The following is a 24,995-nucleotide window of genomic DNA, read 5'->3' as shown; positions in this document are numbered from 1 at the left end:
AGAGGAAAGAAGATACCAACAATGGTATCAAGAGATACCACAAGGATAAAAGGGAGGGTGTACTAGCGATGGTAAGAAGAATTACCCAATGGGTAGAGCTAGGTATGAGAAAGTTACAATAACTCTAAACAAGTAAAGCAGAAAAGGAGAAAGTATTAGAAAGTTATAGAAAATGACTAGATAGAGATATGTATCAAAAGTATACCACTCCGCTTGAGAGCTTGGTGAAACGCGGCTATATGGCTACGTGGCAAACGAGATCTGAGGTAAGAGGGAGACGGGCATTGTGGGTAGCAGCTTAGCTTGAGAGTTTTTGGTGTACACAAACTTGGTATTAGGCTGACACGGTTCTGACGGGCTCGGAACCGAACCCATCAGTGATGAATGGAAAGAAGATTAACAACATCAGATCAGTAGTTTGGTTACAACTAAAAAGTAAGAAAACAATATGCTAAATGTTAACTTCCTTCATATATAACAGCAATGTTAAAAGGTAACATTAACAGACAGAGGCACATCATGTGATAATGGTTCCCATGTTAGCCATAATACTTTCTTGCAGTTGTTGTGGACATACAGTCAGAAGAATTCTTCACTGTGATAGCCAGTCCATGCTGGTGATGCCACTCTTCCCCATTAGAATTATCTACACATTAGGTGGCTAATCATACATCTCAAACTGGCAGTGAGGTTCATATATGTAATGCCACTTGCCATTCAAAAAATTCAGAAAATCAAGCAGCCCAAATCACTGGCTGAGCAACAGCTTTTACATGCAACAATATCAAATACAATTAACCAATGGCAAGACCCAGGGCCCTCACCTGTCCAAATGTCCTCTGCTGTGTTATTTTTAAAGTATATGCAAAATGGCTGCAGTAATTTAAAGGAAATAGGAGGCTTTAAGGTCTTTTCATGCTGAGCAACCTGAACTAGAAAGCACCATTACACTACTGACCATCTCAAATGGTCAGCTAACTCAAACTCTCTGAAAATTCACTATGCAGTAGGTAAGACTGAGCAAACACACAGAGATGAAAAACATTAAGACACCTTTCAGCCTTTGGCAAACAGCAGGGTGAGTGGGGACACCAAATCCTACCTGAAAATGCTGGAAGCTGCCGGCTTTATTCTCAAAGACATGGATTAGTCCTTGATTATCTCCTGCCCACAGGTGTGATTTCTGGTACGACATTGTCAACTGGTAAGAGTCTAGCTAAGGAAAGAAACAACGTATTAACTCTGGTGTGAACAAAACCTGCCATGTTAACCACATTTAAGAACAAAGCTCTTTACAGCCACCACAAGGCACATATTTTTGTCAGTGGCCACCACGTCTGCTGTGATATGTTGCCACCATATCCTACATTTCAACCTACAACCCAAGGGTGACAGCCCATGTCACCCACAACCTAATTATACCTCACTTAGATGGCTGCAGTCTAAATAAAGGAGAGGTACCACTTCATATCTAATTGTTTCATTTGTTAACCAGGTAAGTGAGCTGGTCATACTGACCTTTTTCAGCCATCAGCTAGGTCATACTGTTTTACATAATTAGCAAGTATGTATACAAATGGGGGCATCTGCAGCACTGACAAGGATTTTAAAAATATCTGAATTATAAAGTACAAAATTTAAATTACATTTGTATCCGATATCGCATAACGACAAAGAGTAACGTTAAAATTTGTTAAGTGACATTAAGAACCAAACACAGAGAAAGTAACATTGCTTATTTTTTTAAGATATTAGTTGGTAGAATTACATTATTTTTGTCTGGAGCATTTTAAGTCTAAAATAAGTAAACTGTGAATACTTTGAATCTGGGCATTCAAACTCACTGTCTACAAACATGCAAGCACAAAATCTATACCTTGTGTGGGAGAGGGATAAAGCCCTGACTAAAGCACTGGAGATCAGAGTTCAATTAATGACTGAGACACTTGATGGGACTAGAAGTGAGGTTGGGCATGCCCGAATGCATACTGTCATAATCCTGCAAAGAATGGGCAGCACTGCAAAGCATAATCTGGGAAAAAGCTTTTGGCTCATTAAGCCACCATCTGGTGGTAGCTTTCACATCAAGTGTATGGGAACATGTACTCAGCAAGGGGTGGCACTGTGCACCTTATTGGGGATGGCACCGTGAGCCTTAGGGGGACAGCATTGTGAGCCTTAGTGGTCATAATGATGTCGGCCTTAGTGGGGATGGCACTGTCAACCTTTGTGGGGACAGCACTGTAAACTTTAGTGGTCATGGGACTGTCAGCCTTAGCAGAGACAGCACTGTCAGCCAAAGTAGGGACATCACTGTATTAGTGGGGACAGCACTGTGACCTTTAGTGGTGATGTCAGTTGATTTTCCCACCAGGATGTAAAGTTAGGCCCAGTACAAAACCATCCTTATTAATGGGATGATCACAAGGTCACAAACAAAAAAAAAAAAAAAACATCATGTCTGCCTGTACGATGGCTACTCATCTTAGATGTCTCTCTTTCATCTGGTGAGTAGCTCCCTTAGTACAATGGAACAAATAGGCTCAAGTGCAGTTGTGGCGGCCTGATCTTCAGCAGGCATTCGATTAAAAGGACCAAAAAAAAAAAAAAAAAGCAATTCAGCAAGTAAAGCAGGGACATGAAAATACACAAACTTTTTAACAAGTCTATATTTTGTTTCTGTTAATTGAAACTGATACTTCTAAACAACCAAGTCATCATTATAAACTTCAGCCTGACTACTAAAGTAACTCATCTAAGCTGCAAGCTGCCTATACACTCATGCCAGAGAGTCATGCCATCTTGTTTACCCCTTTCCGGTTTCTTCTCTGCTTTAGGTCTGAAAAGTGAGGACCCGTCAAAAGGGGCATTTATGAAGGACACCTTAAAGTTATCTGTAAAGTTACACAGCCAGAGCCAGGTACAGCTTCTCATAGTAATGCCCACCCCAAACATTCTAGTAACTCCATCAGCTGCACTACTTAAGAGTATGGCAAGGGTAGAAATGTTGAGCACTGTGGAAGCTGCGTGCAAGCAGTCTTCTCAGTGTATTTGGGCCCTGCTCATTTAGGTCATGCTGGAACTACTGTGTACACAAAGTGATTTAAAGCTTGAGTAGCAAAGGTACCTTAAGTGAAAGCAGGCTTCTCTACTCTAGCCATTGTCCTGGAATCCTAATCTGACACAGGGACAGCTAGGCTCTCTCTTGGTCACTACTGACTCCACCATTCAGTCAGCAAGGGGACCCTTACAGCCAAATGGTTTGCCTTTAGAGGGCACGTATTAATCATCCTGTCTTGGCCATTCATGGGCGAGTAGCTGGGTGGTTGAACCTTCTGCCAAAAGGAAGGTCTAGTAGTGTTGATCTACACCCTGATCTGCTGTGCTAAATAACACAAGACCAAGTGATACAATGAAAGAGAAAAGAGTACAACAAAGCTACCCCCTTTTAACATCTGGGACTTAAGCATCACTGAAGCACAAGTAAACATTACTAAAGAAACACATCAGCTTTTGATATAATGTCCCACTCTGTACTACTAAGGTAAGCTGTCCTTTTGATAAGATAATGTCTTTTATTTCTTATTTTCCTATAGCAAAGTCCACATCCACTATCCATTTGAAAGCTTTTATTTATCTGAATCAATGTTTGCTATTGTTGAATTCATTTTGGTACTGGTACTGTATCTATTAAGGAAGCCATAATTATTTTTTCTTAGTTTCTTAAAATTAATCATGTTTCTACTGTACTTAAGTTAAAGATGAAGCATGCATTACTGCTTTTGAATCTCCTACTGCCAATGCTGAATTTGTTCTGCTAACCTTAGGACTTTCACAGTACTCAAGCTACTGTCGCTGAACTGCTTTACCATTGCTATAATTCTAGTGTGCTTTGAATTATTGTTGCGCAGCTGTACTGTTAATGTTGCTGAACTTCCTGCTGCTGTTTTCTAGTTTGCCCTGCTAGCCATAGAGCTTTCACTATTCGTCCATTACTGTTCCTTCCTTTATTCCTATACTGTATGCCTTTAACTATCTTTCCCTTCCTCGCTCTGCAGATCAGTTATCCCAGAGGCAGAGTTTTTTTTTCTTTGCAGCAACAGCAGCAGCACTGTTGAGAATCACAGTGACAGCTTAACACCAAAAACCAAGAACCAATGAACCAAATCCAAACAACATAGGTGGGAAAAACAGAAGGCACACAGTTCTTAGCTGAAAGTGTTTAATACAACTGAGCACTTTCGTCTGTAAGTATCAACAAGACTTCTTCAGAATACAAAAAGTAAAAATCAAGCTATTTAAAAGTCCCTCTACCCATCACATAACATTAATTAACCAATAAGCACATAAACATATAAAAAACTGTGACAAGTCATTGCTTAAATAACAAAAACAATTTTCGTTAATAAATTATCAGGGTTGCACTAAATAAGAATGCAATTTTAATATGCTGATAGACATTGTCATGAAGACCAGGGTGTGTAAAAGAATTCAAGCGAATTTGCCATTTTAACTGATTGCATTCAATCAAATCCTCCCACGACTCACCATGAATATCTTTGTGTACAATGTCCACACCAAAAAACAAAAAACTTGTGAGTAGGATATTCAGAGATACGCTTAAACAGAGCACTGGATATTAGAAACCAGAACGCAAACAAAGTGTGTTCGTATATCTGGTCCCCAAAACTCTGCTATGTTTTACCGACATTGAAGGAACAACATTCAGTGCATACATCAACATATATAATACCCCTGGTGTTACAATTATAATAACAGAAGGACCTGAGGTGATGACCATTAATACAGACTCTATCAGTCTCATATACAAACTTACACAAAGAACAAGCACCACACTAAAAGTCCATTTTTTCTTATGCGTGTGGGACATACAAAAAGTATCATCACTTTCCAAAAACTGTTTAAGGGATTTTCTCCTTCTAAATAATAACTGAGGTATATCACCAATAATTCCTGTGTACTTCTCAAAACAAGAGAAAATTACCCATTTTCTTTTTAGTACCTCACAAATCTCAGTGTGGTCTACTGTGTATTTTCTGACAAAAGAGGGGGTGCATCTAGATGTAATCCTTCTGTTGGGAGCAAACATTTCATTGGGACCTTCTTTTTTTTTCAACATCTTTATTAAATTTTCACATATGACAAAGGCAATCTTACATTTATACATAATGAAAAAATATACAAAATGATATCACCTTTAGCTGCAAACAGTTTACATCACAGACACATTTGAAACAACTGTAGTTGTAAACATTATAAATCACTTGTAAACCTTCCAGTCATTGTCAGTTAAGCATTAGATAGCTCATTCAAATCCTGCCTCTTAAACCTCGTTCCTGCTCTGCATATACTGTTCCCACAATTCCTATTTTTTCTATACAGTTTGCTCCTTCCCTTTTCTAAAGATCTCAATTCCAGTTGTTTTATCTCTGTTACTATATTCACTACTTCTACTAAAGTTTGTCTAGACTTTGATTTCCATTTTCTAGCAATTGCTTTTTTTGGCAGCCACCATAATTAAACTCAGCAAGGCTTTGCTATGTCTAGGCAATTCCAATTCTGTAACATAACTCAAAAAAATCATCTCCCCGGTCAGTCCAATCTGCTCACCCAGCATCTCTGACAAAGCACTCCGCAGGGAATCCCAAAAGTCTGCCAGCTCATCACACCTCCAAAAAATATGTTCCCAGCTACCTCTTTCCTGCTTGTCACACCTCCAACACTTGCTATCCAAGGAAAATTTATTTGGCGTCTACTTTTGGTATAAAAATACCTATGTAAATATTTCCAAGCAAAGATTATAAATCTTCTAGACTTTGTTGCATATTTGGGAGATATACATATATCCCCCATTGTCTCTCTGTGAATTGCTTATCCAGTCTCTCTTCCCAATCCTTTCTAAGCTCCTCTGATTGACTCTTATAATTATCATGCAGTATTTTATATGCTTTACTAATTATTCTTTTTTTAATGGCAGCTTCTGTTCTAGATTCCATTAAAAACTCTACCAGTGCTGGTCTTTCATTTAGGAGCCATCTATTTCTTTCCCTTTGCCTATACTCTGATATCAACCCTTGATAGGGAAGGCAATCTCTAACCCGCAGTCCAAATACATTTTTGGCCTCTTCTCATTCTATTACCTTTCCCTCTGTAGTTATTTGCTCCCAATACCTTGGTTCCTCTGCCAGTTTTCTCCAATAAATTCCAGCCCCTCTTGCCTATTACCTGTTTCCGTAACTACAGTCATCCCTATCGGCACAATCTCTTTTCCCCATTCTCATTGCTGGTTTGGTTCTTAGAAGACTCCCTGCTACTTTATGAATATAATATGTGGTGTGATTTTGGTTGTTCTCCTTAAGAGTCTGCATCCAAAATCCCAATGTCTCCTTATTTATTGAGCTTCCTCCCTGCGTCAGCATCATCCCTTTCCACTTTGAATCATAGTTTTCTGCCTGTGCTATGTATAAGAGCCACAACTGTGTTGCTCTAAAATACCCCCTCAAATTAGGTAATCCTACTCCACCTTGTTCTATTGGTAGAATCATCTTATCCCACTTGACACTTGCTGTCTTCCCTTCCCAGATAAAATCCTTCAACTCTTTTTTAATTGCTATCCACAACTTCTTTTCTGGCTGATAAAAGTATGCTGATTTGTGTGTACAAGGCTAAAGGAACTAAAGACATTTTAATGGCTTGTATCTTAGTATCCATATCCATATAACAAAACTTCCAGTTTCACAATTTTTGTATTATCTTCTGTTTAGTCTCTTCCCACATATCCTTAGCTGCCACCACAGAGTTATTTCTAATCCACACTCCTAAATATTTAATTTTATCAAGTCCCCATAAATATGGATATTGCTGGACCAATTCATGTGTGGGTACATAATTTACCGCTACTGCTTTTGTTTTAGCTTCATTAATTTTGCATCCTGAGAAGATCTGAAACAGTCTTAAAATGTTCCACAACACTGTAATGCCCCTTTCTGGTTTTGTCATGTATAAAATAATATCATCTGCAAATATAGAGCTTTTCCTGACTACCACACCAATTATATCCTTGAATTTCTGAGTCCCTTATTTTCTTTGCCAGAGGTTCTAAGTATAATGCAAAGAAAAAAGGGGGAAGCGGACAACCCTGCCTGGTTCCTCTACTCAAGCAGAATTTATCGAAGAGGACCCCAACCACTTTAATTTGCACCTCTGATCCCTCATATATTCTTCTAATCAACCTTATAATTGTATCAGGAAAAGCAAACGCTTCCATTGCCCTGTCCCAGTCTACTTTGTCAAATGTTTTTCCTGCATCAAGACCCACCAATAAAAGTGGTACTTTCTTACATTCTGCTTCCCTCTGGATCATCAATCTTCTGTTAATATTGTCAAATGTTTGCATTCCCTCCACAAAAGCACACTGATCCATATCTATCAATTTTGGTATCACTTTTGCCATTCTTTTAGGCATTATAGACAAACGCGTTATAATCATGGTTTAGTATTGAAATGGGCCTGTATGTATGTATTTATTTATTTATTTACATTTGTTGACCGGGAATGTATAAAGCTGGATCCGATGGATCTTTACCATATTTAGGTATTACTGTGACCACTGCCTTCTTCCAGTATGCTGGAACTTCTCCTCCTCTTAAAATACTGCTAAACAAAACCTTCCAGATCTTTACTGCTTTTTTCCCTCCAAACTTCCACAGGAATACCATCAATTCCTGGGGCTTTCCTGTAGCTTGGTTATAAACAGCCATTTTTATTTCATTTCCTTGGGACCTTCTTGTCACAAAATAGTGCAAAAAATACCACGTTCCCTTTTGGACTTTATCAAGTATCTTAAGAACCAAGTCCAAGGGATACCCCCTATGGGTGAACATGCATACAAGTTTGTCACATTCAAGAGAAAAAGTGTCATCTTTAGTAACCAACCTCATCAGTCTAACTGCCTGACCTTTAACAATCCCCCTCTTTTAAAAATCAGGATGACAACTACTATAATGTAATAAACTGCTCGAATATGTAAGTTTTCGAAATATATTACTAGTAAATCTTCTACTAATGTCATCCTTGCCGATAGTGACATCCAGATAACTAATAACAGTATGACTATAAACATGTTAAAATGTAAAAAAGGAGTACTGTTATTAAGAAAAATCAATAAACCCATCAAAACCTTCCTCTGGTGCTTGCCATAAAATAAAGATGTCATCCAAAAAAATGGAAAAATAATTTCCACTGGGGGGGGGGGGGTCATGTCACCAAAATTTGGAAATGAGATCCACTGGAACATAAAAAGAAGTTATGTACTCACCATAACGTTCCATGTGTGTTGTCCATCTCGTCTTCATTCTGTACTGGTGGCTTCAGAACTAATCCTCGGTTCTGACTCGGCCGTTTACAAAACCTTGAGGTCTCCAACTAGCTTGTGACTTACTCCCTTCCCATGATGCTCTAGGGAATTCCCCAGATCTTGTTCGCTGGTATACTAATATGCACATATAAAAATATTTTTTTATTATTTTACAAACTAAGAAGAAGGTTAGAGAATATTAGATGCCAAATAGCAACCTCTCGATCATCCAGAAGCCAAAGGCTGTGGGTAGGAGGGTGGGACGTACAAATGAAGGCGAAATGGACAACACACATGGAACTTTATGGTGAGTACATAACTTCTTTATGTCATGTTGTCCTGTCTCGCCTTTGTTCTGTACTGGTGGGACTGCGTCCCTAGCACCATCTTTCTTCGGTGGCTCATGGAAGAACATTCTTCAGAACAGTGAACCCAAAAGAGACCCTGCCCCTGGAGGCCAAATCCACTTTGTAATGAGTAATAAAGGTATGAGGCCCTGCCCATGTTGCTGCAGCACAAATGGTATCAATTGGCAGTTTAGCACGAAAAGCAGAAGAGATAGAAATAGCCTTCATTGAGTGAGCTCTTATTTTATTGGGAAGTTGTTTGTTTATGGACGTGTATGTGAATGTAATGCAATCTGACAACCATCTGGATAGAGTGGTTTTAGCTACTGGCATGCCTTTCTTGCAGTCTAAGGATGACACAAATAATTGGTCAGTCTTTCTAAAGTCCTTTGTTCTGTGTAAGCAGAAATGTAACTGTCTATGTATATTTAGTTGGTGTAACATTCTGCCTTATTGCCATACTTGGGGGAAAAAAAACTGGTAAGTCTATGGACTGGTTTTAAGTTTGATTCTGAGCATACTTTTGGTAGAAAGGATGGGTTTGTATGAAGTGAGACTGTCCTTATGGAATAGTATATAAGGAGGTTTGATGGACAATGCTTGTAGCTCCAAAACTCTCCTAGCTGAAGTGACTGCTACTAAGAAAACCGTCTTCCAGGTTAAGAACTTTAGGTCACTGGATGATGCAGGCTCAAAAGGGGAAAGGATTATACGGGATAATACAAAATTAAGGTTCCATGGTGGTAGAGGTGGTTTAATGGGTGGTTTTAACAGATTAGTACCTCTCAAAAAAGCTTTGCAAAATCTGTGGGACATAATATTCGGACCTCCTTCTCCAAAATGGAAATCAGAACTGAAATTGTAGCTGCAGCTGCCCCCTCCTGAAGAAGCCTTGCTAAGAAGTCCAGCATGGAGGGTATAGGTGCAGAGAAAGGGTCAATATAATTTCCCAAGGCCCAGGAGGAAAATCTTTTCCACTTGCTGAGATATAATCTCGTAGAAGCTTTGTGAGAAGAAATCAGGATATGTTGCACTGAAGGTGAAAGGTCAGGTATCCTGGCTATGGTTGGAATCAGAGCAGCCATGCTGTCAACTTGAGGGTTTGAAGAGATGGATGGAGCCTTCCCGCCGGGTGAGTCAGAAGATTCAAAACTGGGTCCAGAATTCAAGGCTCCTCCTGAAGATGAGGCCACAGAAAGGGGAACCAGATTTAGCTAGGCCAGTATGGGGCAACAAGTATTAAGGTCCTTCCCAATTAGCTGGCTTTCTGAAGAATTTTGTGTATCAATGGGAAAGGAGGGAAGGTGTAGAGAAAACCAGAGGGCCAATCATGTACAAGTGCATCCCTTGAGGACTCCCCCGGAGGGGGGATTAGAGCAAAGTAGCTGCTGCATTTGGCGTTCATGGACATGGCAAAAAGGTCATAGCAAGGCTGGCCCCGTTTTCAGAAAATCACTTCCGTTATGTTTTGTTTTGGGACCAGTTGCGAGGCATCAGTATTGCCCTGCTGAGGTTGTCTACTATCACACTGGATTTCTCCAGGATGTGCATTGCTACCAGAAAGTGTTGGGAGGAAGTCGCCCCACTGCCATACTCTCAGGGCCTCTCAACAAAGGGGGTAAGTTCTTATTTATGTACCATATGGACATATTGTCCATTTGGATCACAATCATTCCTAGTGGGAGAAAGTCTTGGAATGCCTGAAATGCTAGAAGCACTGCTCTCATCTCTAGGACATTGATGTGCAAGTGGGCCTCGTGATCCTGCCAAGTGCCTTGGACCATCCTTCCCTGATAAAGCCCCCACACCCTATCTGGGAAGCATCTGTGGTCACTGTGGCTAGTGGATGTGGAAGAACAAAGGGTCGACCTAAAGTCACTTGACTGAAATGAAGCCACCAACGAAGGTCTCTCCTGCAAGATTCTGTTAACATGATCTGGTGTGTCATCGGAAGTTCATGCATGGACCACTGAGTGAACAGCAGGCACTGTAGAATTCTCATGTGCAGCCACACTAATGGAATTACATTTATTGTTGCTGCCAAGAGGCCTAGTACTTTTAAAACTGTCCTCGCTTTAATCTTCCCTTTGAAAAGAAGGTCTACAACCTGTCGCCGAAGGGCTTGTACTCTTTCTGTGGGAAGCATTACCATAATATTTGTAGAGTCTAAATCTGCGTCTATAAAAATGACATGTTGAGATGGCAATAAGGCAGAGTTTCCATAATTTATTGTGATCCCTAAACGAGAACAGAGTTTCAGTGTGGTGTCTCTTACTTCTATTAGTAGATGCTCGGTGGTGGCGGTTAGGAGCCAGTCGTCTAGATACGGAAACAATCGGAATCCTAAACATCTCAGGTGAGCCGTAACTACTGCCATATATTTGGTGAACACTCTGGGGGCTGTAGTGAGACCAAAGGGTAGAGTTAGAAACTGCTAGTGACTGGCTCCCAGCTGAAAGCGCAGATAACTCTTGAATGGCCTGTCCATTATTATGTGATAGTACACATCCTGGAGGTCTACAGAGCACATCCAATTGTCTTTTCCCAGAAAGGGAAGTATCGAATGCAGTGTTACCATCCGGAACTCTGTCTTTCTTATAGATTTGTTCAATATGCTGAGATCTAGTATGGGTCTCCAGTCCCCTGTTTTCTTTGGAACTAAAAAGAACCTTGAGTAAGTCCCGGATCCTATTTGGTCTGTGGGGACCGCTTGGATGACTTTTTTTCTAGCAACTTCAGTATTTCTAGGGTTGCCTGCTTCCTTTGAATGGGTGGAACATCCAGAATGTTTTTTTGTGTGTGGGGCAGTAAAGGAAAAGGTCATGGAATAACGTCTGGATATGATGCTTTGTACCCATTTGTCTTTTGTTATTTTTAGCCAGGCGTCTGGGTACAAGGATAAGCTACCCCAGACTGCCTCCAGAGAAGGACAAACAGGCCTCCTTTCAGGAGCGCTGAAAGGGCTTACCAAAGAAGGATTCTCTGTTGCCCTGGTTCTGCGGACCCTCTCTGCCATGTGGCTGGCGGCTTCAGTTATTGCTTCCCCCCTCTGCCCCTGGGGGAAGACTTACCATGTGTGTCTTGAAAAACTCTCTGGGATTTTGGAAACCATATTTTTCCTCCCTTTTGGCTAAGGTCTAGAAGATAGGGAAAAAAGGACTCCGACAGCAGAGAGAGTTTTTCCTTCCTGTTCACACCTGGTTAGTGTGTCTTTGACTTTAGGCCCAAACAAGGACGAGCCATCAAAGAGGGCGTTAACAAAGGAAAACTTAAAGGGTTCTGCAAAGTTACACAAGCGCATCCAAGAATGCCTCCTTAGGGAAATTCCTGAACCCGTTGCCCTACTTGCTCCATCAGCTGCATAAGAAATGAGCCTCATGAATGATTTTACCATTGAATTCAAGGTGGAGAGCTGGGAGGATACTTTATCTGATACCCCCGCAGCTACTGAACCCTGGAGAGTATCTCCTAGCTTCTTCAAGAGATCTCTCTCTGCAACCTGGTAAAATGTGTAAGATAATTCAGGGACCTGAGTGTAAAGGTCACTGAAGAAAACATGCGCTTCCCATATCTGTCCATCGTGTGCCATTCTTTGTTCGGGGGATGGACAGAAGAGGACTTCTCTGACAACTCCTTCTTGGTGACCGCTGCCATCACCATAGCATCTACTGGGACACCTTTTGTAAGGAAGGTTTTATTCTCTGGGGATATGATGAATTTATCTGGCCTCTGGGGTACAGGCTCCACTGAATCTGGAGACTCCCACGTCTTTCGACAAATTAGATCCATAGGTTCACTGAAAGGTGGAGACACCCAAGTGGTGGAAGGGTGAGACCCAAAAGCTTTCAGGTAGACAGACTCCTCATCAGGGGGGTTGATGGACTTCCAGCCACCTCCCTGCTTAAGAATTTCTACAATGTCTGCAAAGGCGACATCCTCAGAGGGCGACCGTGGGGACTCTTCTGACTCACTGAGGTCTGGTCAGACGTAATCGACTCCTCTGGGGAGTTCAGATGCTTCCTCTTGCATAATCTCTTGTGAGGAACCTCTTCAGAAGAGTATTCTGGAGAGGTTTCGGAAGAGAGGGGTTCACCCACTGGGGTATCCTCAGGCCTTGGGTCTCCACGTCTTTGTGGAATCAGTTGTGATAAGATGGTGCCTTTGGGGGAGGAATGACTGGATCTGAGAGTTGCCCATGAGGATAGCGCTCTCCTCATCGCTTCAAAGACCCCCCCCACCCATGATCCGAGGAAGCTCCTGGTTCCAGAGAACTAGCAGGCTTCTTCCGGCACCAAAGGGGTTGGCTCAGAAGCCGATGTAGGAGGTGAGCTCACCCGTGCCGAGGCTCCGAGAGGCAGGTTCAGATTAGACAAGTGTCCAATCTGACTGGAGAGTGTCGGCCCCTAGACTTCTCAAGCTCAGTTGGCACCGAGGAAGTCGGACCAGTAGTTGGAGCCAAAGATCTTGGAACAGGTCTTGGCTCCGATGGTTCCTCTACAATCAGCTCCATGTATTCTGTCTCCAAAGCCCCAAGGCGGGTCAGAGGAGGAATCAATGGTGATGATGTAAGTCTATTCGGATCCAAAACTCTCTGGGTCGGCTCCGACAATTTGGCTAGTGCTGTTGTACTCAAAAGTCGCAGCAACACACAATACACATCATCTTCTGACAAGCTCCTGGAGGATCGGGAAGAGGGGTTAGGAGATCTTGACCTTTGTAAAACTGGCAATCTTAATGTCAGAGAAACCGGCTCCAGTACTGGGGACTGGCTCTGAGCTTGCAATACCAACGGCTCTGAAACAGAAGGAGCCGAGGTTGATTTTTTTTGGGCCAGACAGATTTTTGGGTCCAATGAAGACATTTTTGGTAATTTGCTAGTAGGTCTAGAATGGTCTGATGAGGTAGATGAAGATATTTTGCTTTATTTTCCAGATTTAGAAGAAGGGGAAGGGGTTTGCTTTGTAACACTCTGACCTTCTCCTAAGGCATCTGAAAAGGAACTCTTCAACAATCCCCTCAATATCAACTTATTTTTTCTTTTGAGGAGAATCCTCGAACTAAATGAGTGGCAGTGTAGAGCAAGACTCTTGCAAGTGTACTGCTCTAAGGCAGTACACACAGTCATTATTGGCCATTGGTTAAAAACATTTTTTGAGAGCACTTGGAACACTTATTAAACTCCAAGGGTTTACAGTCTTTTGATTGTTTAGACATATTAACAATTAAACACCACAACTATTATTAGAAATAATAACACTCTACTGTTTACAGACTAAGCAGCTCTGTAAGTAAAATGGGCTATTTTGATAAAGCAGCAGACTCCAGGAAAAACGAGGTAATTGTTCCCCTCTACTTGTCACTCATTAGACCCATTATAGAATACAACGCCCCTTTTGATATGTGCCTCACAAGACATCTACAACAACCGGAAAGGCTGCAGAAATACCTCACAAAGAGGATTACCAGCCTCAAACAGATGTCCTATGCAGACCATCTCAACAAACTCCAGCTTTACTCCGTCGCATACTGCCTACTCAGAAGCGATCTCTGCCTAACATACAAAGCTATGTCAAACCCAGAGCTGTTGGACATGCTCCACTTAAAGATATCCCAATCCCTCAGAACTACATGCTCTAGAGACCTAAACCTTGTCACAACAATAAATAGAACATGCTGGAAGGATAGATTCCTGTCCCAGAGACTTCCCATACTCCAGAACAAACTACCTATATATATCAAACAAAGCTCCTCATTAGTAATCTTCAAGAAAAATCTTGATGATTGGATGGGAGATAGGAAATTCACCCCGGGGATCACTTCTGTGGCTCTGCTCGACAGGGGCACAGGAAAATAATTTTCTTGGGTGGTGAAAGCCAGGGTATCTTTAGGGCTAGGCTTATATAGGCCCTAAGGCCAATAGCCTAGTACCTACCTATGAACAAAAAAATTTTTTTTTTTTTTTTATATATAAACAGAAATAACAGACACCCACATAGGAAAAAAGCCCTCTAACTTAAACGGGCTAAGCCGCTCTCTAACTTAAATGAGCTAGCTCCGGAAAAAGGTCAAAACTAGTTCACTCAACAGTAATTAACCAACACACACAAAAAGGGAAATTTCAAACGAAATGGGTTAGAACAAACCTTATAAGCTAAATATATCAGATTAATTAAAAGATGAACTATTTACACACCAAAACTAACAGCTCAAAAAACAATGAGCCCAAAGAACTGTTATTTAAAAAACACACACAAAGCTGGGATAGGGATGAAATTCTAGGCCTTGAGATAAACGACGGCCTCAGCAAAAACAGTAAGGTAACGGACACATTCTAAAACTGTAAAAAACAGAGCCAAGCAATTAAAGTAAACTAAACTACCAACGATTTTAATCAAAGGAAGGAATTACAAGTTTTAAAGGTATTATACAACAGTTAAACGTAAAACTTAGCCAGAGCCAGTTGTGAAACACCTGATCTTGTTTAGCGGCAAATGAGATTTGGGGAATTCCCTAGAACACCATGGGATAGGGAGTAAGCCACGAGCTAGTTGGAGACCTCAAGCTTTTGTAAACAGCAGAGTCAGAACCGAGAATCGGTTCCAAACCCACCAGTACAGAATGAAGGCAAGACAGGACAACATCACATCAATGTTTGCAAAAGTGGGGGTACAAGATGCACCCGTGGCATCACCCTTCTTTTGTAAAATGTATTGTCCAGTCAGAAAAACAAAATTGTTTTGAAAAACCAATTCCATAAGTGTGTAAAGTACTTATCTCATCATGACTTAAATTTGTGCCTTCACACATGAACTCATAAAACCATTCCAACCCAACACAGTGGGGTATAACATTGAAAAGATTTACAACAAAGACAGTTAAAAAATAAAATCATCAGAGAACTCTACATCCTTAAGCTTGTTGAGAAAAATCACACGAATCTCAACATAAATATTCAAACTGCTCAACAAAAGGGTTCAATTTAAAGTCCACCTTCTTCGCTAAAGGATGAATTTTGGATTTATTAGAGTGCACTATCGGCCTCATTGGGGGGGGGGGGGGTCAGTTATGCTTTTGTGAATTTTAGGCAGTCCAAAAATAGATGGCACCCTCAGGTGTTTTACACATAAAAAGAAATGCATTTCAGAATCTCTCTGCCCTTGCATAAGCAAATCATGAAGTAAAAAATCAGTCTTTTTGTATGACAAACTCACAATATTCAGAGAAGTCTTCTCATAAAAATGGTCATCAAAAACATGAGTGTACAAATGTTGCAAACAGTCCACCGTGGTCATAATAACAATACCCACTGCCCCCCTTGTCAGGTTTCATCACTCGCACCTGTTTATCCTGACAGAGATTTCAATAGTTTAAATTCAGTGTCAGGTAAATTCCAATCACTTTTGGTCCTTGTTCTTAGCTAAAACATTACACAACTCAAATTCACAGAGCTTCTCAAACAAAACCAAAGGCAAAGGTAGGGATGGGTTGAAAAGGCTCTTTCTGATCAATGTGCTGGGGCAAAACTCACCACTGTTACCATTATAAAACTGCAACCAAAGGTTTGCTTTTCTCAAAAACAACCTCAGATCAATAACTACATCAGAAATATTAGAATGAATTGTAGGTACAAAATTAAGGCATTTACACAAAAGGTCCACATGTTCAGTTCCATAACCATTAAAAGTAAAGTTATACAAAATAAAGTCACCTGTGGTGTTGTGCACCAAACTTGGGCCTGTATACTCCAAGGAATCCACAAAAATAAAATATGCAGAAAAACTCAGTTCTTTCTCTTGCTCCGACCACATCTGGAATAATTCCAGTGATTCTCCCAACCAGGGTCATTCCAGGGTTGTTTCTGCCTCATTCCTGGTGATTCTACTTGTTCTTTATCCTTTCTGAACGTCTGTGAGGGAGTGTTCCTAAAGGGCAAAAGTCTTCATCAACAACTGCTTGAGTAGAGGCACTTAAAACAGTTTTTGGATTCCCCTGGGTCTCAAAGGTCTTTGGTTTAGGGTATGCTGTTCCATACATATAAGCCAATTGATCTCTCTCTCATTTATTTTATTTTCAATGTCAAACCTCTTCAACCCCTTTATCCACATTAAAAAAAATGTTCTGGTAATTCCCAGTGTTACATGGAAAAGCAGGATCCTATTTAAGGACACTGTCCAAATCAGTGGCTGTAGCCATCAGCTGTTTAATAATCTGCTGGTTGTGTTTAATTAAAATTTCAAATAGAGCATAACCCTGGTGGTCAAAAAACTCAACAAGTGCAAGGTGTAAATGAGACCCAGAGCCAAGACCATTACGGAACTTCCAGCACCTTAAGCTCTTCGGCACAACCTTATTTTTTAGGCATTCTTTGAAATAACAGTCCTCAATCTACAGTTTCCTGTACCTAGTGAGATTATTATCTGTTTACTGCTGAACAGAGTGACCAGTGTTGGGGGGGGGGGTCACTCCAAAAAAAGAAATGCTTTTGTTAAGCCATTCCAAGACCGAAACACCAACAGTTTGTGCTGACTCTCCATTAAAACACCCATTACTGTTGTTAACCTGTATTTCCCTATGTTGACTGTTCAAAAATGCAGGTGAACCTTGTCCTGGTGAAATCTTATTAACAACTGAACCAGGAATAAAATTGCTATCACTTTGTAGGTAACATTTGTTGGGACATTTTTTTTGTACAAGCTGAGTAAGCAGTCCAATACAGCCTGGTAAGTCCAGAGTATGAGGCAACACACTGTGGCCAGCAGGACTTCCCAACACAGGACACGACATAACACCAAAAAATAAGAACCAATGCATCAAATTCAAACAACATAGGTGGGAAAAACAGAAGGCACACAAGGGTGTTATATATGTTGCTTTATGCACTGAATGTTGTTCCTTCTATGTGGGTAAAATGCAGTGGAGGTTCAGGGACCAGATATAAGAACACACTGGATATTAGAAACAATAACGTAAACAATGCTCTGTTTAAGCACATCTCTGAATACCCCCACAAGTTTTTGTTTTTTGGTTTGGACACCGTTCCTAGAGATATTCGTGGTGGGCAGTGGGAGGATTTGATTGAATTCAATAAGTTAAAATGGCAAGTTCGCTTGAATTCTTTTACACCTCCTGGACTTAATGATATGCTTATCATCAGTGAATTAAAATTGCATTCTTATTTAGTGTAACCCTAATAATTTATTAACGGAAATTGTTTTTGTTATGTAAGCAATGACTTGCCACAGGTTTTTTATATATTTATTTGCTTATTGGTTAATTAAGGTCATGTGATGGGGAGAGGGACTTTTAAATAACTTGATTTTTTTTTATTACTTTTTGTATTCTGAAGAAATCTTGTTGATACATACATACAGATGAACAAGCTCAATTTTATTAAACACTTTCAGCTAAGAACTGTGTGCCTTCTGTTTTTCTCTCTGTGACAACTTCCTTTTAACTACACTTACGCAAGTCTTTTTGGAACGCAGTTTGACAACCCAATGCATGAGCACTTATACTCCATATGCTTTAAGAGACAAACAATAAAAGGTGATACTATGCCTACAACAATCTTTATTGCACTACATAATACAACTAATCTAGAAAAAAAGGGCCATTACAGTGAAAACTGAGATACTACACCCACTAACAAGCATGCACTTTCCTTACACACGGCAGTTGGTAATAATATACTCTAGATGATTCACTACTGTTCAGGACTTCTTCCTACGCATCCATTTAACGCTGGTGTTGTAATCATATCCCCAACCGTCTGCATTTCCTGCGGAGAACCCATCTTTTGTCCTATCTACTCCATTGTGTTAGGTCAGATCAGCAAAGCTACCCATCTTATTGCTCCTGGTTGACCTGCCTTTGAGTTACAACATCTGCACAGAAGACTATAATCAGTTACCACCAGCTCACCCCCAGGCTACCTGGCACTCAGCCAATACCAACTTGGCCTAAGATGTGCTCAGTCAGTCCCACCTCAGCCAGAGGCTCACTCAGTCAGTTCCAGCTCCACCTCAGATGCACCTCAGTCGCTTGTCATATCCTTTCCCTGCCACTGCACACTTTTCAGTTGGCATTCCTCAAGACACCACCTAACAGCTTGATGTCCATTTCCTTTTATGATTTCCTGAACTGCAAAGGGTACTCAGTGTAGTTCAACCAGAGCCTGGAAACATTACCTCTTTGCTTCTGGATTCTTTCCCCTTAAGGATACACCCCAGTATTCTGTTGACTGCTGTCACTGTCCTCCAGACATAATCCCGGTGGTTAAATCCATGTGTAGTCAACATCCTCACATCTTTCTCTTGTTGTGCTGCTGTTAGTTCCAATCACACTCCTCTGGTTATACTTTTTTTTTGTTCAGATTATCAATGATTTCAGATCCCCTGCTTCTTCTATGGCACTGATGGAAACCCTGGCATAACAGACCGGAGAACTTCATGGTCATTAGGCTGTATAACCCACCAACCCCTAAATGGTGGGTGAAGCAGATATGCCTGGCCCATCATTCTGTGGCCAACTGGAATTTTCTTCAGTGGCCCTAATCCATATCTGCTGATAATATTTTTGAGACCATTGCCTGCAGTTAGGAGCAATTTCCACCCTCATCTTAAGGAGGATAAAGTACAGTTGTGTACACTTACCATAAATGTAGATGTTACAGTGTATTCACTGTTGCAGTCATCACATTCGGGTTATCTGCTTGCAGTAGCCCTCAGTTGGCCTGATTATCAAAGTCTTGGGTCCTGCGTCGGTTTCTGTCTCATCTTCCATGACGTCAGGTAGTCAGGGGTATAAAGCATGCAGCCAATGCCATTACATCAGTTTATCTTGCCCCAGATGTCAAGTGCCCCCGTAATGGGAAGCAATTAAATATATATATATATATATATATAAAGGTTATGCCTCTAGCAAAAATGCAAATACACCAAAAAGCTTTTACGCATAGTAAAGGAGAGTAGAGATATAGCCAAAAGACGTCAGGGGGCTGGCGGGAGGGTAACTAGGACTGCAACAGTGAATACACAGTGAATAAACTTGAACATCTATATTTATGGTAAGTGTACACAACTGTACTATGTTCTTCGTGTTTCACTGTTGCAGTCATCACATTTGGGTAGATTCCCAAAGCTAAGGATGGGAGGAGGAATTTAGATAGCATTAGGACCAGCTATAAAGGCCCTGCAAGTCTGCAGTGGCAAAGCCAGCTCTGGATTTAGAGAAAATTGGTAGATGGTAATGCTTGGTGAAAGTATGTACAGAACTCCAGGTAGCAGCTTCTAGGATGTCCCTGGTAGGGACACCTCTGAGAAAGGCTGTAGAGGTAGATGCAGCCCTAGTTGAATGGGGTCTAATCCCCTGTGGGATAGGTTTTCCGTAGTGCTTATAGCAGAAATGAATGCAATGGCCTATCCATTTAGAAATGGTTTGCTTCGAAATAGCCTTACCCTCTTGCCCCTGTCGCAAATGCCACCAGCAGATGTTCAGATTTCCTTTGAGGTTTACTCCTGTCCAAGTAAAATCTAAGTTGTCTGTGCATATCTAAGGAGTACAGTACCCATTTCCCTTTGTTCTGTGGATTCGAAAAAGAAAAGAAGAAAAGAAGAAAAGAAGGTTGGCAAATGAATGGACTGATTAAGAGCCGCACTGGATACCACCTTGGGCATGAAGGAGGGATTGGTCCTGAGGGACACCCTGTCTGCATGAAAGATGATGAAAGGCTCCACTGCCATAAGGGCCTGTAATTCAGATGCCCTTCTTGCTGAAGTGATTGCTAAAAGGAAGGCTGTTTTCCAAGAAAGGAATTTTAACTCTGCACAGCTGGCTCAAAAGGAGAAAGAGTGAGTTTTTCCAATACAAAGTTAAGGTCCCAGGCTGGAGTTGGGGCTCTCCTGGGTGGTCTTAAGTTTTTGGCCCCTCTGAGGAACTGCTTGAGCAGTGGATGAGAGAAGAGGGGTGGTTCTGTGTTGTAATGAGCTGAAATGGTTGAGGCGTGAATTTTGATGGAGGAAAAAGAAAGGCCCTTGTGAAGCATCTCAGTTAAGTATTGAAGAATCTGAGGTACATTGGGTGCTGCTGTGCCCATCCCTTGAATTTGGTTCCAGGCACAGAATCTTTTCCATTCTTCAGTATAAGATTTTCTAGTATTAGGTAATTAGCCAGGTTCAGGGTTCGAAGCTGAGGGTGCAGAATCTGGCTCTCCTGCTGTGACAGCAGGGTACAGGTCTGAGGCAGGTGGCATGGAGCCAGCAGTGACAAACTGCGCAAGAGGGGGTAGCAGTACTGGCGTGGCCAGTCTGGTGCAATCAGTATCATCCTTGGTTTGTCCTGTTTGATTTTTAGTAGTACTTAGTACTTTAGGAGAGGAGAGGCAAAGGAGGAAAGGCATAAACTGATAGATTTTTCCAGCTGAAGGTCAGAGCATCCACTTTCCAAGCTTGTTTGTGGGGAGTCCTTGTGCAGAATTTGTTCAATTGGTAGTTCTGGGGGGAGGCAAAGAAGTCCACATCTGGGCTCCCCCATTTGTTTATCAACATGCTGAAAGTCTTTGGTTCCAGTTTCCACTCATGTGGGTCCATGAGATTTCTGCTTAGTTCGTCTGCCAGTGTATTTAGTTTTCCTGGCAGGAATTGAGCCTGTAGATGTACTTGGTAGCTCAAGGCTGTGTTCCACAGAGCCATGGCTAGTCTGCAAAGGGAATAAGAATGGGTACCCCCATGCTAATGTACCACATAACGGTGGTGTTGTCCATCTTTACCATTAATTGCCCTGGAAGAATGTGGTCCTTGAAGGCTGTCAGAGCATTCTGTACAGCTAACATTTCTTTTTGATTGATATGCAGGTGCATTTGACTTGGGTTCCATTTGCTCTGAATGCACTTCCCTGCCAGGTGAGCCCCCCATGCATAGTCTGATGCATCTGCTGTTAGGGTTTGGGCAGCAGGGGGTAGAGTGAATGGTAGTCCCTTGTTCTGGTGGCAGGCCTCTGCCCGCCAAAGGAACTCTAACCATAGGCAAGTGTGATAGGAATCATTGCTTCTAGATCCTGAGAATGTTGACACCATAGGCTTTTTAGATACCATTGTAGTTTCCTCATATGCAGTCTTGCATATGAAATTAGTAGAACGCAGGAGGCCATGAACCCCAAGGCTTGCTGCATTTGCCTTGCAGATAGCAGGGTTTTTATGGCCATTACTTTGAAGTAAGTTGTCAAATAAATTTGTTTCTCTGGCGTGAGGAAAACCATCTGGGAAGTTGTGTTCAAGCTTGCTCCCAGGAATATAATTTGTTGACAGGGTACCAGATGTGATTTCTTTTCATTTACGGTGTACCCCAGACAAGTTAGCGCCTTTTATACAAATGCCAGATGATTCAAAAGTATGTCCTGGCTTTCTGCCTGAATTACACAATCGTCTAGGTATGGGTATATTTGAATATTTCTTTGCCTGCAAAATGCAATGACTGGAGCTAGGCACTTTGTGAATGCCCTGGGCGCAGTAGATAAGCCAAATGGCAGTGCAGAGGACTGATGGTGCATCTAGCCTGCTTTGAAGTGTAGGTATCTTCTGCAAGATTTCCTGATTGAGATGTGCAGGTAGGCTTCCTTTAAATCCAGTGTTGCCAACCAGGCATCTTTGCCTAGCATAGGAAGCAACTGGTGAGTTAGCATCTTGAATTTTGTAATCACCAGAAAGGTGTTTAAGATGGAAAGTTCCGGGATAGGACGCCATGAGTTGTCTTTTCTGGGCATCAGAAAAAATCTTGAGTAGTAACCTTGTCCCTTTTCCTCTTCTGGTACAGTCTGAATAGCCTTTATGCTTAAGAGAGAGAGTACTTGCTTTTGAGCCTCTGCCCACTGATTTGGGGGTAGATCTGGCCAACAGTTTGGGGTTGGTAACGTGTGGAAGTGAAATCTGTATCCTTGGGAAACCAGATTTAAAATCCATTTGTCCTGGGTAATGAGTTCCCAGTTTTTTTGCCCGCAGAGCAATCTTTCCCCCTAAAGAAGCAGTCAGTTGAGAAGTGCTTGGAAGTTTTAAAGTTAAGTCATTGAGGCAGTTTACCATGGGGGGAATCTTACTACTCCCTGATTTGGAAGTGGGAGCCCCCCACTGCTTAGTCCTGTGCATACACTGGGACTGAAGCCTGGGTGTTCTGCTAGTTTTGAATTTGGACTGAGAAGGCCTGGAAGAGGCAGGAAAAGCCCAATTCTTAGAGGGCCAATGCCTACTAAATCTTGGAGGCTGTACTTGTAGGAAATCTTTAACAGTTTGCATTGATTTAGCTTTTTCCTCCATCTTTTTAAGAACTTCTTCTGCTTTGTTGCCAAAAAGATGGTCCTGATTTAAGGGAGCATCCAGCAATTTAGCTTTAACATGATCTGGCAAAGATTCTCCTTAAGCCAAGCATGTCTTCTAAGTACAGACCCAGTGAAACCAGCCCTGCAAGATGCCTCTAGTGAATCAAAACCACATTGCAAAGTATGCTTTCCAACCTGTTCAGCAGAATGCATTAAATCCTGCAAATCCTTATTTTCAGCACAATCAGGAATCAACATCATTTTCTGATTAAGCAATCCACTAATATGCTGCTGATACTTATATGAAACTGGCATTTTAAGTCCCTAATGGCCAAAGTTGCAGAAGTGTATACCTTCTTACCCCATCTATCCAGCGCCCCGGAGTCTCTATCAGAGGGGGTAGGATATTTGGCAGTAGTAGCCTTAATGTCCTTGGGTCCCTGAGAAATGGTCTCAAGATCCACAGTAGGATTTTTAAAAAGGAACTTGTGAGAGTCAGGAACCCTGTAATATCTATCAGGTTTTCTGGGAGCAGGAGGTAAACAGTCAGGGGCTAAGCTAAATTCCGAAAAAGGCATCATCAACAATGTCTAGTGCAGGAGGGATAGCTAAAAGCCTGTGTTGGGGCAGGAATAAAAAATCCCTAAGCCTCTTTTTAGAATCAGAGTAATCCTGGCTTTCCAAGAGAAAGTGCTCCCTAAGAGTGTGCAGGGTTTCACCAAAAGAGAAATCCTCGGGGGGGGGGGGGCAGAGGGAATAGAGTCCTCTGCATCAGAATCCTCATAGGTAGAAAAGGGTAAATCCTGGTCATCAGAGGAGGCAGAAATTTCAGAATCCTGGTCAGAAGTATCATAAGCAAATTCAGTCCTAGGTCTCTTAGAGGGGGAAGGTTGGCTTCCCCTGATTAAAGTAATAAGGTCTTCAGCCATTCTTATCATTTGTTTTTTAAGCATAGAGGCCTGACCATGCCTTCTGGACATCGGTTTTCTAGGCATGGCCTTCGAGTTTTAGGCCTTGAAGAAGAAGATGGCGTCGGTTTAATATGCAAGTTAGTAGGCCTGAATACACCCTCAGAACCCGTGCCTGCACAGCGGCTCCGGACCCATCCAAGGTAGAGACATCCGCAGGTTCCACAGTTGAAGCATCTCGTGGCAAACCGGACTCCGAATGGGTCTCAGTAGAGGCCTGCGAATCTGAAGTAGCGGGTATCGGGGGCTGCGAAAGCGCCTCACTAAACTGGCGACTGGCTTAGGAGAAGCGTTGTCGGCAGCTTTGGACCTAGGCAGCCTGTCTCTGTCTTTATCTTTGAGTTTTTTTGGAATGTCGGTAGTCGGATGGCTTAACGAAGACATATCTAGATAACTGAACAGAGTACCAAAAATATTTAGAAGCGTAAATATATCAACGACTAATAGTTCGTTACTTAAATAAGGCACAAAACCAACAGCGAGGTACTTCGTGGTCAGGGCCTAGGCAAGGAATACAGTACGAATGAAAATCTTTGTGAGGTATTTGCTTTCCACAAGAAATACAATTATTGACTTTTACTAACATCGGTTTAGAGCAAGAAAAAGTTTCCCCAATGGGGTACTTAGCTTTAGTTGAAGACTTTGGTTCTGAAACTCGAAAACGAAAATTTCAGGAGTTGGCCGACCAGCACTTGCGAAGTTCTTCTGCTTCGGGGACTGCACGGCAAGAAAGACTGATGTAATGGCATCGGCTGCATGCTTTATACCCCTGACTACCTGACGTCATGGAAGATGAGACAGCAAACGATGCAGGACCCAAGACTTTGATAATCAGGTCGACTGAGGGCTACTACAAGCAGATAACCCGAATGTGATGACTGCAACTGTGAAACACGAAGAACATCTAGCCCAAACCTTCCTGTATGCCTGTATCTGGCCTCCAAACTGCATCCTGTTCTCCATCAATATGTAAGGAATGGCCCATCCTACCTACCT

At 41.7% G+C, this 24,995-nt stretch overlaps 1 protein-coding gene across 1 annotated transcript in view; it reads right to left on the bottom strand.

Annotated features, from left to right (window-relative positions):
- The window catches only part of FBXW9 (F-box and WD repeat domain containing 9), an 869,916-nt gene that overhangs the window by 481,029 nt on the left and 363,892 nt on the right, over positions 1–24,995 (bottom strand). Inside the window, exon 8 of the mRNA XM_044082395.1 lies at positions 1,103–1,216. Within this exon, the coding sequence (XP_043938330.1) occupies positions 1,103–1,216 (114 nt within the window). The remainder of the gene's footprint in view (positions 1–1,102; positions 1,217–24,995) is intronic.

The sequence above is a fragment of the Protopterus annectens genome, chromosome 9.part0 (genome assembly GCF_019279795.1).
Source record: "Protopterus annectens isolate FY-2018-M chromosome 9.part0, PAN1.0, whole genome shotgun sequence".
Classification (NCBI taxonomy): Eukaryota; Metazoa; Chordata; order Ceratodontiformes; family Protopteridae; genus Protopterus; species Protopterus annectens.
The sequence above is the reverse complement of the archived record's forward strand: the minus strand, read 5'-3'. Positions and strand labels throughout refer to the sequence as shown.